Below are 18012 nucleotides of genomic sequence, written 5' to 3' on the forward strand. Positions count from 1 at the left end.
TTTCAGTACTAACGATGTGTTCAGCATGTTATTCATTTTACAAAAAATCACTTACAGCACCTTTAAAGGGTTAGTCATGGCATAAAGCGAAGTAGGCGGATTATATAAAAAATATGGCACAGCCTCGAATGCGGTTAAAACATAATAATACAAATTAAGAACCCAAAAGTACAGCAAATCATGAAAACAGAATTTATTTGTATGTTTATTTATTTGCTAACTCCAACGTGCTGCTTACATATTCGCATGTCAAATTAGACTGATAGCCTAAAAACTGACTCGCTCTAATCCACAAATTACTGAAAGACTATACGCCAATGAAGCAATAATTCAGAAATAGATGTGTGGCGCCCTCTGCTGACTGTAGCAGTGAACACCGCAGCTCCACATATCTGTCACATTTAGTTGTGGACCCTTTGAAGTCGTGTTCATTGCGTAAATATGGGTGGGTCCAAGAGTACACTGGAAAGTTTGCACCTAAGCTCTGAACTGCTTTGATTTGCGATAGATACTGGCATCCATATACCGGATAGGCAAGAGCGCATCCATCTAGCCTGATAGCTCCTCTCATGTTCCTCCTCCCACAGATTTCTGCTCTTTTCGTTATCTTCCATCAATAGTTATATTGCAGTTGACATTCGCCACTGTGTCGAATCCCATAGAATCACACGTCTTGGGGAGAGGGGGGAGTTTCAGTAAATCAGCAATTTCTGCAAAGTACTTTAAAGGGATAGTTCACCCCAAAATGAAACTATAATTTACTCACCCTCGTGTCTTTGCAAACTATTTGACTTTATTTCGTGGACCGCAAGAGAAGATGTTAACATCTCCTTTTGTGCTCGTCATAATGGTTTTGAATAACATAAGGGTGAGTAAATGATGACAGGATTTTCATTTATGGGTAAACCATCCATTGTTAAGGCCTCATTGCTTCCAGATAGCCGTTCAAAAGTCATCAAGAATAACCTCACATGTTTTGTTGTTGTGTTTGGCCCCTTTCGTTCACATCCAAAGGAGACTTTCCATTGCTTTGTGTATACACTGTTCTCAGAACACAGCTCCTGTTGTGTTCACACTGTCAGTCTTTTGATGAGCACGGGAAGGGGGAGTAAAGTCCAAGACGAAGGGCAGATTATTAACCTGACTAATGTGGTCTGTCTCTTTCTCTCATAAAACCAGCGCTTTGTGTCCAGCCAGGTCTCGCGTCTCACGTGGTCTCTGGGAGACAGCAGCACGGGCCCTTCAGAGCCTCGCACATCCTCCAAGGACCAATGAATCACTCAGAAACGGAAGAGGAGCTTAAGGTAAAGTAAATCCTTAAAAATGGTATGTTGCCAATGTTCTGAAAGGAAACACTGAAAATGGTCACTGCAGTTGTATATCTCAAAGAAAGTAACACTTTCATGAGAAGAATTTGTTGGTGAAATATCTCAGTGGAACATTGAGCATTTGTAATGGAATTTCAGTCAAATAAATCACTGTTTTGTTTTCTTTATCACTGAGCTTTTTTGTTTTTAAGGATCCATCACTGTCCTTGTGTTAAAACAAAAGGTCTTGATATGAGATGTTGAGTTCCTTGTTGCTTATATGCATCATGACGAGCCAAGAGAAATGTGCACTATTAATTAAAAATCTACCGTTGAGACAAGACAAGATTTGATAATTTGGTTGTGCACAAATGTCCAGATGAGATACAAAGAACTGTGTCAGATTTACAAGAAACTTGCTGTACAAGTGCTCAAAACTCTCCTAAAAGTTGGTTAGGAGTAATGCATGCAGAAAATGTATGTATTTTCTTTCTTTATGGTCATTAATGTGAGGAAACGTTGGCCATATAATTTTGCTCTCTGACAGCTGGAGTCTGTAAATGATTTTATATCTTGATGCTTAAATGAGTTTAAAACTCTTTACTGATTACAGGAGTGACTAAAGAGTTTTATTTGACAAGTACTTTCTCTAAACAAGCTGAAGAAAAACTGACTTTCAGGCTCTTAATGAAAGCATAAAATGAGAGAGAATTGCAAGTTTATCCAAATAAATAAATAAAAGATGCGTCCATGGGGAAAATGTGTTTGCTAAGGCCACATCCACACTAGTTTCCTATCGTCATTGCTTTCCAAAATCTGAGATATTGAAAAGCATTTTCGAAAGTGGCGTTCCAAGAGATGATATTTCGTACAACATTGGAACTCTTCACTGTTTGTATCACTCCACTTGTTTACGACATAAATATCTTTTGGAACTATTTTTATAAATAAACAACAAAGCTGAACATGCCACATAATTGGTATTAACTTACTATTTACAATTATTGGATATAAGCAATTTCATACTCACAGTCTTTGGTGATGAAGGGGTAGCCTGCTTGTGATAAAAGATACTGAAGGCACCATTTGAGGTTCTTCACATACCACATCAGAGAAACCGTCTGGAGATCCTCCAAACACCCTCCAAATGAGCCTTAAATATCCTATTTATGTGCTCGAGGAACTTCAAAATATATTTCAAGAGCCTTAAAGCATTTCCCTTATGATAGGGTTACTGAAGGAACCATTGACAGTCCATAGAGTTCTTTAGAGATCAAATCACTTTTTATTCTCACACAACCATATACACAAGTGCAATAGTGGGTGAAAGTCTTGGGTGCAGTTCCGAGCAACATAGCAGTCGTGACAGTGATGAGACATATACTGATTTACAATAAACATCAGATTTACACATCACAATTTACATATCTAATATACACATTATTACACACAACACAATATACAGATAATAATATACAATGTACAGTATACAATACACACAATATAGAATACACAGTATACAATAAAAATAGTATATATAGTATATATAAAATATAACATTTTATTGTATATTTAATAAAAAAATAATAATATCTTGTAGAAACTATGCGAAGGTTTCTCAGAGAACTGAAAGGGTGCCAGGATTGTGCTAAAGCCAAAAATAAATTATTAAAATATTATCTGCAAAATATTTTACTTTGTATTAATTTAAAAGCGTTTCTTTTTCCAACCACTATTAGAGTAATTTTAGGTGCATAAACCTAACGAAATTTTTTAATGAAAATTACATTTTATTTTTTAAATTGATTGAAATGTATTTGCAGATTTTATAAAGCAGAATTAAACTTTATTTATTTATTTTTTTTTTATTTTTTTTATTTTTTAATTCTCTTAACATTTCCACAGACCCCCTAGCACCCCAATGTGGCCCCCTGGGGGTTCCTGTTTGAAAATTCCTGTGCTAGACTATGCACACTATTTATATAGTGTATTGAAAGACCTTGGTTTGCTTGTTTTGGTGTAAGTCAGCTCTAGTGTCAAGCATTGCTACAATGTGTACAATATTTGTTTAGATTAGTACCGGCATAACAGATCACTCATGTTGCTTTTAATTACAAAATATTACTCAGCATTATGTCAGCAAGACCTGATGGATCATGATGTTAATCAGTTTCTCCATGTTATCACTTTTGAAACACTTTATTGAGCTCTTAACTTGTCATGCGTAACAATGAAATGCCTACCCTGCAAAAAAACAAGGGGATGTTGCCAAACTAGAATCAGCAGCCATGACGACTCTAATATTGTTTTGAGTTACAGCCTAACTTAGCACTTTCAATTATTCGGAGAGTTAAAAATAAGATGAAAAAATATTTGAAATATTAATATATCATGTTAGGAGAATTACACAAGTTATTTGGTTAACCTCTTCAGCTCTGGAGCATTTTTGGGCTACCGAAGTGTGTGTTTTTCACACACAAATGTAAAAGCTCACCATTTACACATACTGTGGACTAATTGCCAGAAATTGGTCAAATTTTTCCATCACAAAATGCCAATCTGAAATGTAGGTGGTGCTATAACGTATTTTAGCCCTCACAGATGCACTCGTCCATAGACATTCAGTCTAATTTTCAGTTCATGCACCACCCCCATTGTTTCATTGAATATATTGGCCTCTCAGTGGACTAGAAGCTCAATCTATGTGACATTAGAAAGCCCTTTGCGATAATGTATAACGTTTTATCATAACATATATTTCCGATTATTTGTTTAGCATGCTTTTCCTGTTGGACTGCATTATTTGTTCTGGACATCTAAGATATAACATTGGATTATTCACTCAAGCCAGCTCACAGACAAGTAACAAAATGGCTAATTTTTTTTAGAAAACTGCCTAAGGTAAAAGCGATAAATTTTTTTAGCTATTTGGGGATTACAGCAGCAGTGATAAGTGCATAAATGAGACATTTGTATTTGATGTCTTACAAACATCATATTTCACTTTGTGATTCTTTTGAAAATATTTCAAACTGTGGTTTAAGGGCAACAAAATAAACTGTATAGTGGCATTCCTGCAACTTTTTGGATACCACTCACAATATCATAGACTATACAGTGTAATTTGTGGTGTCAGTCGATTTATTGTCTTCCCCTTTTGCAGCTCGATACAATATATGTGATTTCAGAATGTAAAGAGTGTGTGTGTGTGTTTGTGTTTATTTACCATTAGCTCCCACCTTTAGATGAGGTTTTGCAGGCAGAGGTACAGGAGATGCCTGCTGACACGGAAAAGAAGCCTGAAGAGCCCCAGAATCAGGTGCCAGGATTTGATATGATCTACAGAATCGAGGATGTCCCGCCTTGGTATCTGTGTGTGCTGCTGGGACTGCAGGTACACATACATTCTCATTCTCTCCCATTCAACAACCCCATCCCTTGTAAACGTTCCCATATTTGTACAAACTGCCTATATGTCTCCAGCACTATCTGACATGCTTCAGTGGAACTATTGCTGTGCCATTCCTGTTGGCTGACGCCATGTGTGTGGGGAGGGACCAGTACACTGTCAGCCAATTAGTGGGCACCATCTTCACTTGTGTGGGCATAACTACCCTCATACAAACCACATTTGGTGTCAGGTGAGTTATTCAATGTGTATTCTGTATGGAATGTTTAGTGTGTGCTGTTGTTGTGTAATTGCTATTTTGTGCCATGTTCAGGTTGCCTCTGTTCCAGGCGAGTGCCTTTGCCTTTCTCGTCCCTGCTCAGGCAATTCTAAGGCTTGACAGATGGAAGTGTCCTTCTGAAGGTACAGTGTTTCAAACACTATTAGGGGATGTACACACAGGACGTGTTATGCTCAAAAACAGCTAGAAGCTAGACGCAACAATTGGAACAGAATGCACTGGTATTGAGACGTGCTTTTAGAAGTTGAGGTTAGTTCACCCAACATTCTGTCTAACACAGGGGCAGACTAGGAAGATAAATCGTGGGGGGGGGGGTAAATCTGGCCCAAAAGTTGTTGAGTGGGGGGGGGGTTTGCTGTCCTTTTTTGCATATCGCTACCCCCTTCGGCATATCGCGGCACCGTTTTGTAGCCCGTTCTGCATAACGTGGCGCCCATTTCAGCTTATCGCAGCCCATTCGGCCCCGTTTTGCGGCCAGCCCTTCGGTAAAAGTCCCGGTTTTCCCGATGGCCAATCCGCCCCTGGTCTAACATCTCCTTTTGTGTTCCACAGAAGAAAGTAAGTCATGGAAAGAAAGTCAAGAAAGGTTTGGAACAACATGACTGTGATGAAATGATGAAAATTTTTTTTTTTTGGTGAACTATATAAGGGCTTTTACACTCTAGAGAAAGTTGGGAGAGTGTTTGATGAATACGAATGTGCAAGATTTGTTTGAGTGTGAGGAGAAACATTTTATTTCCGAAAGCACAACTGGACCCACCTCTCTGAAATTCCAACGTTCTCAACTTTTGGTGTCATGACAGAATGTAATATTTTGCATATCCTTGCATTTTCACCCCGTTAAACACCATCTTAAAAACCTGATACTCATGGTGAGAGGCGCTGAAATAAAGAAAGATAAGCTGTAATGCCTAAAGACATCTTTCTGATGCATTTTTACATAGATTACCTTCCAAAGAAAATAATACAAACAGAATACAAGAACACATCCTGTGTGAACACCCCCTTACTGGGGGGAAAGAATTCTACTGAAATCTGTTAATATTCCACACAGTGCAGATCAATCTGTGTCAAAGTTAATGCTTAACGCTGGTTTTGGATTTCACAGAGGAGATTTACGGAGATTGGAGTGTTCCTCTCAACACTTCGCATGTTTGGCATCCACGAATAAGAGAGGTGCGGCCTGAACAATGTCTAAACATTGAGAAACAATCATCATTGCCTTCCTAGCATGATGAATCCTGACCTGTATGTGTCAATGCTCTGCAGATTCAGGGTGCTATCATTGTATCCAGCCTGATTGAGGTGGTCATAGGGCTGACTGGAATCCCGGGGATCCTGCTCAACTCAATTGGGCCCCTAACTGTCACCCCCACCGTGTCCCTTATCGGACTGTCTGTCTTCCAGACAGCGGGAGACCGCGCAGGCAGCCATTGGGGCCTCTCTTTACTGTGAGTCCTTGTGCTCTTTAAAGACCCCTGGAAATCCAAATTAGCCATGAAGCTATCTATATGCTAGTGTACTCCTAAAAGTTGACAAAATGAACTTTTTAGCAGATATATGCTTTTACAATTTACTGTCTTTCTCCTCCAGAAAAAGGGAACATAAACACTGAAGAGTCATCTAGCACTGCACAAATTTCCCCCTAATACCAAGCAACTAGCAAGTAGCAAATCATGGTTTACTGCTGTGATGTAAACTAGAGGCTATTGGCTACTTTAAAAGGGGGAGGAGCCCTTCAATTAGTGATGGGAGAAAAAACTTTTAGAATTTTTTTATCAATTGAACCAGTTGCTTCGCAAAATGATTTTTGAAGTGCTCGAAACACCGCACGCGGAGGACATGTGCTGGTTACATGCGCGTAAATGCAATGAGAAGACTCGGTTCAAATGTAGCTACAATGACAGAATGCTTTGAATATATCAATTGACATATATTTTTCATTTAAGGACAATCCTCAGTATCCTGGAATAAATATATCAGAATCTTTACAGAATACGTAGCCCATATATAAGTTTGCATTTGAATAATTAATTGCTTTTAAATTTGATTTTAATTTATGTTTGTCTTTATACTAAATTTACACATTTTTAAAATACTCAAATTCAAGATCTGTTAATGTTTCTATATCTTATACAGTGTGTGCAATAAAGATTTGTAAACAAAGGTTACGATGATAAATCGCACACAGTCAGCAGAGCAGGACTTGAACTCAAGTACATAAATAAATGTGTGTCATTAGCCATCATTAACCACAGCTTTTATGTGCATGTATAATCAGGTTTATATCAGAGTGCTTAAAGGAATAGTACAACCAAAAATGAAAATTCTCTCATCATGTACTCAACCTCATGCCATCCCAGATGTGTATGACTTTCTTTTTTCTGCTGAACACAAATGAAGATTTTTAGAAGAATATTTCAGCTCTGTACATTCATACAATGCAAGTGAAAGGTGGCCAGAACTTTGAAGGTCCAAAAGGCACATAAAGGCAGCATAAAAGTAATCCTACTCTAGTGGTTAAATGTATGTCTTCAGAAGCAATATAATAGGAGTGGGTGAGAAATAGATCAAAATTTAATTCCTTTTTACTATCAATCTCCACTATCACTTTTGGATTTCTTGTTTTGTTTAGGCAATTCGCATTCTTTGTGCATATAGCATTATTTTTGCAAATAGAATAGAACAGAAGAACAGGGAGCCCTGCAACAGATGACATCGCCCCCACAGAGCCCCCCACTGAACATCGAGTCAATCTAAGATTACATGAAGAGACAGAAGCAATTGAGACAGCCTAAATAGATAGAAGAACTATGGTAAATTCTCCAAGAAGCTTGAAACATCCAATCTGCCAACAACCAAGAAAAACTGTGTCCAGGTGTACATAGGAGAATTGGTGCAGTTTTGAAGGCAAAGGTTAGTTTTGAAGACATCCTCACTATGCAACATTTTTCAAAAGTGCCTAAAACTTTTGCACAATACTGTATATTTAACCACTGGAATCGTATGGATTACTTTTATGCTGCCTTAATGTGAATTTTGGAACTTCCAAATTCTGGTAACCATTCACTTCTATTGTATGGACCTACAGAGCTGAAATATTCTTCTAAAAAATCTTAATTTGTGTTCTGCAGAAGAAAGTCATTCACATCTGAGATGGCATGAGGGTGAGTAAATGATGAGAGAATTGACATTTTTGGGTGAACTATCCCTTTTAAGTTTAAAAAAAAATATATTATTAATGATAGTTCTTTCTAAGTTTTAGATTCATCTTAATAAATATCTTTAATGAAATATCACAAAATACTTTCTCATAAACACAACATTTTGCTTTTTGTGATTGTATGTTATGGTCGGAACATAACTGAAAGTGATCAATAGGGAATCAAAAATCACTGACTTCCAATCAGCAAATCCTGTTTGAATCAGTTGGATTTAATGAACCTAGTTATTGTTTAACAGTTTCGAGATCAGTTATGACCGGGTTCACTGTGGGATCAAGTGCCCCTAGAGACTAGGGATGTGCCAGGGTGGTCGACTAATTGACTAGTCGTCTAACAACTGACTAATCGATTAGTGGCGTTGACAGCTATCATTAATATGTTTAATGGTGGTGTTTTTGTTTTTTTTGTTTTTTGTTTTTCTCCCAATTTGGAATGTCCAATTCCCAATGTGCTTTTAAGTCCTCGTGGTCGCGTAGTGATTCGCGTCCGGGTGGCGGAGGATGAATCTCAGTTGCCTCCGCGTCTGAGACGTCAACCCACGCATCTTATCACATGGCTTGCTGAGCGCATTGCCACGGAGACATGGCTTCACGCCATCCACTGTGGCAACCACGCTCAACTCACCAGCACCCCACCGAGAACGAACCACATTATAGCAACCACGAGGTGTTTACCCCATGTGACTCTACCCTCCCTAGCAACCGGGCCAATTTGTTTGCTTAGGAGACCTGGCTGGAGTCACTCAGCACCTCCTGGGATTCGAACTAGCGAGCTAGCAAACTCCAGGGGTGGTAGCCAGCGTATTTTACCACTTTATATGAAGTTTTTCTTTGGGTTTAAGTTTTTATTCACTGTTGTTACAGCAAAGTGCCACATCAACAATACATTTCAAGACAATCACTGTCATACGATAAATCCTCTGCTGTGAGAAATGTTCCCGTATTTGTGTGGTGTTGTGGAGATATTAAAGTCTTTTGCTGATTCTGCTTGACACCGCTTAAATAAATAGTTGCAAAAACAGTTTAAATTGCTTGATGTTGTGAACTAGATGTGTACGTGCACCATTATCTTGCAGTTCTGTGCTTTTGAATGAGCAGCAAGGATCACCCTGAAGCACTCCGGTTACATAGAAGCGTCATTCTGCATTCAGGATGCGCATAAGCAATTGTGTTCCGTTATTTATTGAAGCTTTTCTTATTTCTTACTTTTCTTTCTTTGATAGTTTTGTTTAATAAGATGCTATAGTTATTTAGCCTATTTATTTTTTTAATATCCCCTAGTCACCATGTTGAAGTGCTGCACTCTGTGTCCTATATCCCTCTAAATGGCATCTGATCGGGGTAATGGGAACAAAACCGGAGCCTATATTATACATTAATATCAATATCCAAAATAGTCGAGCTTTTATTATGTTCTGTTTCAATGAGAAACATCTGGGGTCTTTAAATGCGTATTGTGCTCATAATTTATCTTTATATGGTTTCTTTTTTTATTTTAATGGACAAGGTTTCAAAGTTGCAGGTTGTCAAAGTTCTTAGAGATCTGTGTGCTTGTGTTTTGTCATTTCAGATGCATCTTCCTCATTGTTTTGTTTGCTCAGTATCTGAGGAACTGGGCCTGTCCTTTCCCAGTCTACACCAGAAAGAAAGGCTTTCACGTCACACGTGTGCATATCTTCAAGATGTTTCCGGTACGAGCCAACATTTACTGTAATTTCACAGTTGTCATACCAGCCAGCTCCATGCCAATTACTTAAGCTCTGCATGTAGTTCTTATGTCATTAACCATAAGGCTAAGCCATAAATCAAACTAGCAGATAACACACAGTATCTGCATTTATTAGAATTGAATGAAATGTCCTGATAGCCACTAGAATAAAGTTCACTCTACATGGTGCAAGTCATCTGTGTGTTTATTGATTGAACTGCTTACTTTTCCCTAGTAATTGATTGTCTTGCTCTCAGTAGATCATCATGGCAATCATGGTGGTATGGCTGGTTTGCTATATTCTCACACTGACTGACGTGCTGCCTGATGATCCAAATCGGTACGGCTATAAAGCTCGCACTGACTCGCGGGGCGATATTATGACCCAGGCACCATGGTTTCGTTTCCCCTATCCATGTAAGGACTTTACCTGCTTTCCTTAACACACACCCATAATTTATAACGGCTTGTTTAGCAGCAAATCTCACTTGTGACTAAAATCTAATCTAAAGCTTTAATTTTTTCTAGGGAAAGTGACTAGAAATTTGATTAGAAGTAGTTATATTGGTGGATGAGTGGCTGGACTTTCAGCTACTCTACTCTTCCCAAATCAGATCACGTTCATGTGGTTCTGTGTGTCACAGGTCAGTGGGGATTACCCACAGTGACAGTAGCAGGAGTGCTAGGCATGTTCAGCGCCACTCTAGCTGGTATTGTTGAGTCTATTGGAGATTATTACGCCTGTGCTCGCCTCTCTGGGGCTCCACCTCCACCTGTACATGCTATTAATAGGTAACAACCACAGACAAAAAAAACAAAAAAAACATACTGTACATAGGCTTTGTTCACACTGCACACACGTGATTTAAAATAAGGATTTTTTCTTTGCTGGTTGTTTTCTTTCCCAGAGGGATCTTTACAGAAGGTGTGTGCTGTATCATAGCAGGGTTGCTGGGCACAGGAAATGGCTCAACCTCTTCCAGTCCTAACATAGGGGTGCTTGGCATTACAAAGGTAAGGCAGTGGGTAATTTCTGCCTCTGTATGATACTAATGAAGATCTTAGAAACCATTCAGTATATTTAGAGCTACTGTAAAAATGATGTGTCCTACTTTTGCCATCTCTGTGTGACATCTGATCAGAGTCCTCTAGGGAGTGGAGCTGATAGCAGGTAACCTGAGCTACCTCATCTCCTGCCTATATAGGCAGCTGTCTTGTAAAGAACACAATAGTGCCCGCCCACATTTTCAGCCATCTAGGTTCCGGAAGTATTTTTCCCTTTCATTCATTTTTTTTTTTTTCATAAAATCCTTCATAAAAGAGTTCTAAGCCATGAATTAAACCAACCAACTCTGAGTTGAATCACAACATTACAAACTTTGATTTGAAGCTAAAAAGTATTTGAAAATCAGTCAAAAAGTTACAAGACTTTGTACTTACCATCTTTACGAGGGTACAAACTACAGTTACATGAAGCATTGCGAATGACTTAATCTAATTAAAAAAAGATGGAAATATAGACAACTATTGTTTTTAGGTTGTTGATTATAAGTATAGAAACAATATATTTTACGTTTATTGCAATATATTCTGATATATACAAATATATATGTAGTTTGAGAATGTAGGGAGACCAACTGAATTGCGTCATTCACAGTGCGTCATGAAAGTACATGCTCGCTGCTGGACTTGTTTGGATGGCTTTGTTGGCCTCGGTTCTCTGATTGATGGATTGTTTCTGTTCAGGATCAAGGGTAGTGTAGTTGTTCACCAGGAATTGCAGGAATGCAGACTGATAGTTTCAACAAAGGCATATACCATAAACAAACAACCTCGGAGCACAAAGTAGGTCTGTCTTTAAAAGTTATCATTAAAAATTTGTCTCTGTAAAAAAATGAATGGGATTTTAACTTCCGGAACCAGACTGTTGAGCTCTATTGCAGCATCCTAACTGAAATGGAGCCTCATAAGAGGTTGATTTTAAACACACTCTGCAATTCCTCGCCTCATTCAAATAGTGCTCTTGACGTGCAGCTCACACGAGACCCGACTCACCACTGATTTCAGTACAGGTGACACAAGAGAAATGACGCAATACTCTAATCAGCATAAATATGCACAAAACACACACATTTTGGGACAAACAGTCAGTTTTCTGTTATTTTAAACTATTTTTATCCATACTTTTCACTACTGAATAGATAAGTGTATTTAAAATATAAATTTCTCTTGCTTCGTCCACCATCTTGGATTTGGTTTTTCACCATGCTTATCACAGTTCATGAAGGAAACATACTATGCTAGTTTAGAATTTGGTCAGAATGAGGTCTCTTAGGAGGCAGCAAAGGTAAAGGCACTGTAAGCGATTTAAGCTGCTCTGGAACTTCCACCAGACCAGCCATTGAATTAATCCCTGTTCGGACGGGACTAGTTTTCCCTGAGGAGGTTAGGGAAATTTGTGTTTCACAGACGTACTTTGTGATTTATTTATTTATTTATTTTCTCCCCAATTTGGAATGCCCAATTCCCTATGCGCTCTAAGTCCTCGTGGTGGCGTAGTGACTCGCCTCAATCTGGGTGACAGAGGACGAATCTCAGTTGCCTCCACGTGTGAGACCGTCAATTCGCACATCTTATCATGTGGCTTGTTGAGCACGTTACCACGGAGACCTTGTGCATGTGGAGGCTTCACGCTATTCTCCGCAGCATCCACGCACAACTCACCACGCGCCCCACTGAGAGCGAGAACCACATTATAGCAACCACGAGGAGGTTACCCCATGTGACTCTACCCTCCCTAGAAACCGGGCCAATTTGGTTGCTTAGGAGACCTGACTGGAGTCACTCAGCACGCCCTGGATTTGAACTTGCGACTCCAGGGGTGATAGTCAGCGTCTTTACTCGCTGTATTTTGTGATTTTAATCCTGTCCGAATCTGACAAGTCTGTGTTTTTCTCACAAAACCTCTGTAAATATTCCAGAGCAAATGACCTACTGTTTTTCGGCTAAGTCAAGGGTCCTCTTAGAAATCTAATCACGTCCAAATGCGAATGTCTGTGATAGCTGATATTACATTTTCACAACGCTTCTCTTCATGAAGGCGAGAGAGAGAGAGAGTATGCCAATGACTGACGGTGAGAAAATACACTGAAGCCAAAGATACAAGGATGATAAACAGGAAAAATGTATGCGCTTGGTTTAAGTTGCAGTCTTTTTTTTTTTTTTTTTTTTTTTTTTCACTATTTGTCAAATAACAGACAACGTTTGGAATTATCCGTCAATGTTTTTAAAAATCTGAAATATTTTCATACGCAACCTCATACTCTCTCACAAACACTCAGGGGTTCGCGAACCCCCATTTGGGGAAACCCTGGTTTACAGTGAAGAAATTGTGTGGGTTATTTTCTGAAATATCAGCAAAACAAGTTTAAACTTGGTACAATGAGCCAGTATGATTATGTTGGACATGTAACAGGTTGATAAATGTACAACCTCGCACGTTTAACACTTCTAAAGCCTAAGAATGTGAGTACTGAGAAATGAAAACTACCATCAGACAAGCAATATGTGTCTTAACTGCTTAAATTATTAACCCACATACAATGAATAATTATGTTTTACTTCAGTATGATCATATTCCACATCAAAACGTTTTTCCTGATGCCACGATCTGGTGGAAATTTAAAGAAGCCCTAATCTCCAGTAATGTTTGGGAAACAGGATGTTTCAACCCCACAAACAGCACTTTTTGGGCAGTTTCAGCGAAGCACCCATAGACAGCATTTCTTTTCTGGACTACCACAAAAACCCAGAAGGGGTGGGGTGGAGCGTTTGTTTGTAAACAGTAACTGCATCTATATACCTTCACAGTTGTGCCATCTTTGATTTTCGTCGGGAATAAAAACGAGGCTGTGAGGGACGGGATAGACATACCGTCTCTTCAGTGGCATGCAAAGCTCCAAGATCAAGATCTTTCCACAACTCATGTTGTCTAGAGTTTTTTGTTTTTTGAATGTTTCATCAGTGGAATGATCCAAAAACACTTTAAAAACTGTACAACCCATTGAAGAGGCTGTACACTGATACCCTCACAGCCTCATTGTCTTTCCTGCCAAAAATCAAAGATGGCGCTGCTGTGAATAAGGTCTATTGCTCTGTTTTCAATGTCATCGTTCACATTGTAAATGTGTCTTGTCATTTTGTGGTGAATGACAAGCAGTTGTTTCTGACTATGATAATGAAACTCTGGTATTTGCTTCTTGTACAGGTAGGAAGCAGGAGGGTGATACAGTACGGGGCAGGAATAATGTTTTTGTTGGGAACCATTGGGAAGTTTACTGCCCTCTTTGCCTCCTTGCCTGATCCTGTCCTTGGAGGGATGTTCTGCACTTTGTTTGGTAAAAAGCTCATTGGACTCCTATATGTATGCCACAGGGTGTCAGTCAAGAGCCCAGAAACTGTAGTAATTATGCACACTTGTACCCTTTCGATTTTACATAGAAGTCTATGCAATGTCTAAATGTTTATGTCTTAGATCTCAGACATTAGACTAGGTATCTTATAAAGCTACATGAATGAATTCATTTTTAGAACATTTTGTTGTTGATTTTGTGTAGCTTTAACTTGCTTCTGTGTTGGTTTGTCAACAGGTATGATTACAGCTGTTGGGTTGTCAAACCTACAGAGTGTAGACCTAAACTCCTCCAGAAATCTTTTTGTGCTGGGTTTCTCCATGTTTTCTGGCCTGATGTTGCCTAATTATCTTGACTCTCATCCGGGTAGCATCAAAACAGGTAGAGTAAATGTATTGAAAGTTTAGCCTGATAGGTTTTGATATATTTTAGTTGACTTAAAATATTGGTCATTTAATAAAGCTGCAGCTGTAGTCCCCTATAACTGTGAACAGACTGGTTCTTTTGAATGATTTTAACAGGTGTGGCTGAGCTAGATCAAATCATCACAGTGCTCTTGACAACAGAGATGTTTGTAGGGGGATTCATAGCGTTTGTACTGGATAACACAATCCCAGGTATGCATCAGTCAAAATGACTCTCAGTATACAAATTCTGTTGATACATGTAAAACAAAAGCAGTGTAAACTCAAACTGGCAGTCATTCCTGTTGTTCCACATCACCATGTGTAAATTTTGTCTGTAGGCTCCAGAAAAGAGCGAGGTCTGATTGAATGGACAGATGGGAGTTCTTCTGGAGCAGACACGGTGACAGCAGAAACATATGACTTTCCAGTGGGGATGGGACTGGTTCGGAAGGTGGGCTGCCTGCGCTACATGCCCATTTGTCCCACTTTCCAGGGCTTTTGGTCATCACGCCACAAGTATAAGGAGGAGGAAGACGATATGACAAGAAAGGAAGGTGTGGGGACAGATGCTCCAGTTGAAATGGCCTGCACTAAAGTGTAGCGATATGCCTTTATTTGACAGTGTTTAATATAGCATACTTTATGTACAGCTGCATACATTTATTTTGATATTTTTCTTCAGTATTGCAGTTAAAGCACAAGATAATAAAATACTTCATTAAAATATGGATGCATACATTTTAACTATAACTTTGATGGACAGTTTGAGGACACAAGGTGTCTGTTCCTTTAACACAACCAAATTTGAAATTTGTTTTGATAATAAAGCACTGGGTGTTTTGTTGAAATGTCTTCAAAAGAAAATGAAGATCAGGTTTTTCTCATTTATTACCTCTTGATTGTGTTCAAAATGTGAACACCAAAGTGATTAACACTAAACAAAATGTGTTCAGAAATGTTTTCCATCAGAAGATGCTGACAAATATCGTGTTTAAAATTTAATGTGTGTGTGTAATATATATATATATATATATTGTAACTGATAATATTTATATATACACCTAAAGTGTTCTATGTACTGTATGAAATAAGAGCATCACAGATTAAAAAAAACATTTGCTTAAGTTATTTTGTATTAAAACACAATTTCAACCCTCTTATGTCTGGCATCTTCAAAGAAACTCTGATTCATTCTTTACACCTTTAAGATTTTCAATGACAAACCTCAATGCTGTATTAAACAATGGGCCTGTAACCAGACTATTTTATGCAGTGGTTTTGACTGCATGGTTTACTGCAGTGTTTGGTCTATTGCTATATTGGTTTAGCATCTTGCAAGAGGATCAACACTATTTAATGGTCTTTATTGATTTGAAGGAAATGTGTATATACTTTAATCTCAATGTTTAAGTCACTTCACATTTGACACCAGAACATTCATCTGTCGTGGGCCAATATTATCAGATAAGTGTAGTCAATAACCCAGCCTGAATCTAAGATAATGGTTGAATTGATTGAAGCACAGTCTCATAAACAAGTGTCAGGATGAAAACATTTGTGGGACTAAAGACCAAAGTATACTTCGGTCAGACATGCAGGACGCGTGACGCAATTCTCATTATCAGCAGAGTGCTCGAGCACTGAAGGCGTGCAGCCAGATTTTTCTAACTGCGTCTTTGAACGCGCAGACTGCACATGCGCCTGGAACTATTTGCACAAATTAGTGGATCCACAAGGTGGCAATACTCACATCTGAGCCATTGCTTTCACTAATGGCACTTTTCTACTGCACGTTACGGTTTGACTCGACTCTGCTCGCTTTACTTTTCTGAGCTTGCTTTTCCACTTCAGTTTAGTGCTGCCTCAACGTGGGTGGGATTATAGGCTGATCGGCATAGTTGCGCTGCCTCTACTGCCGTGACATCATCTTAAACGCATCTTAAAAATAAAAATATTACTGACCAAAAACAATAACACGACCGCTAGCTGTTAGCTTCTAGCTCATTGTGCTGCATAAAGCAGTTGTTGCATGGTGATTTTACACAAGTGTAACGGTTAAATTGGCCTGGTTGTTTTAGAAGCAAGCTCTCCAGTAGCTGGTCAACTAAATAAAGTGAAGCTTTCAAGCAGAATATAGAATTAACGTAACAAAACGTACCATCCTCCATCGTGGACTCCAACAACGCCGAGTCCAGGGCACTCTCCCTCCCATTGCTCGCCGGTCTTTTGCCATAGATAGCGTCCATTTGGTCGAACCACTTCCACTTTCTTCTGTTTGAACCACTCCGGCTGTTGTGGTCCTTGATGGTTCTGTAGTCACTTTTAAGTTTTTTAAACTTTTCCCTACACTGTTGGTAGGTCCGGTGGTAGCTGTGTGCGGCCAACAGCTGAGACACTTCCTGAAAGACGTTTCGTTCGTCGCTAACGAGAGGAACGTCTGCACCTCATTTATTGACCACGGCGTGGTTTTGCGCACAGCCATTTCTTTTTACAATTCGAAAGTCGCGTTAACAAATGATATTGCTGTCGCTGTTGCTAACTTTAAAACTAGCGGGTTGATGTCCCATGTCGCAAATCCAGTGACGCTGGTAGTGACGATTCTCTCTGACCAATCAGTGATCTGCAGGGTTTTGACGTCACATTTAGTATCGGCTCGGCTCGCTTGGAACCTCAACCGAGGTGGTACTAAAAAAGTATCAGGTACCAGGTACTATCCCCAGTGGAAATTTCCCAAAAAGCGAGCAGAGTCGAGTTGAGCTGTACTGTGCAGTGGAAACCCCCATAAGAAACCTTAGAAGAAGACACAATCGCCGGTAAATAACAGGGTAGGGTTGCACCAGCTTTGCGTAAGTTCTCACGTAAGTTAGGATGTGAAGTTCACACTAAGGGCTTAGTAACTACTAGTTAGTTTGTAACTAAGTCAGTGCTTAATTTGGTTGCACCACCTGTTCTTAAGGCAAGACTTAACTAGTAGGTTGTAAGCTCTCCGTAAAGTAATGCGTAGTCGCATATTATGACATTTACCTGTATTGATCCAATAAGCAGCCTTCAGATTTATACACTGAAGTGTTAAAAAGCCCATTTCAGTTTGATCTTGTTATGGTTGATGTTCAAACCTTGTTTGTTTACGTAACTGTGAGCTGTAATAAATTATATCCCCATTAAAATATGAAATGTAATAAAAGTAGATTTGATAAATAATATATTTGCCCTGTGTAAATAACAATATTATAGGAACTGTATCTAAAATAAAAGTGATAAATAAA

The 18012-nt window shown here is 38.9% G+C and overlaps 1 protein-coding gene across 1 annotated transcript; it reads left to right on the forward strand.

Annotated features, from left to right (window-relative positions):
* Window positions 1-233: 233 nt before the first annotated feature.
* On the forward strand, window positions 234-15906 carry LOC127428419 (solute carrier family 23 member 1-like). Its single transcript, XM_051676772.1, has 14 exons — window positions 234-1304; window positions 4540-4701; window positions 4791-4948; window positions 5030-5118; window positions 6105-6172; window positions 6266-6447; window positions 9790-9910; window positions 10188-10344; window positions 10572-10719; window positions 10836-10941; window positions 14195-14324; window positions 14577-14720; window positions 14861-14956; window positions 15085-15906. Exons 1-14 carry the CDS (start codon window positions 1272-1274, stop codon window positions 15345-15347), a joined length of 1857 nt encoding a protein of 618 aa, XP_051532732.1. The 5' UTR covers window positions 234-1271; the 3' UTR covers window positions 15348-15906.
* Window positions 15907-18012: the final 2106 nt, after the last annotated feature.

This window comes from Myxocyprinus asiaticus, chromosome 38 (genome assembly GCF_019703515.2).
Source record: "Myxocyprinus asiaticus isolate MX2 ecotype Aquarium Trade chromosome 38, UBuf_Myxa_2, whole genome shotgun sequence".
NCBI lineage: Eukaryota > Metazoa > Chordata > Actinopteri > Cypriniformes > Catostomidae > Myxocyprinus > Myxocyprinus asiaticus.

Excerpts from the sequence above, each read along its gene's own strand:
- LOC127428419 (XM_051676772.1), top strand. The coding sequence starts at position 1,272 with ATGAATCACTCAGAAACGGAAGAGGAGCTTAAG. Across the intron at positions 1,305-4,539 it reads AAACGGAAGAGGAGCTTAAG|CTCCCACCTTTAGATGAGGT; the intron begins GTAAAGTAAATC and ends ATTTACCATTAG. Across the intron at positions 4,949-5,029 it reads CAAACCACATTTGGTGTCAG|GTTGCCTCTGTTCCAGGCGA; the intron begins GTGAGTTATTCA and ends TGCCATGTTCAG.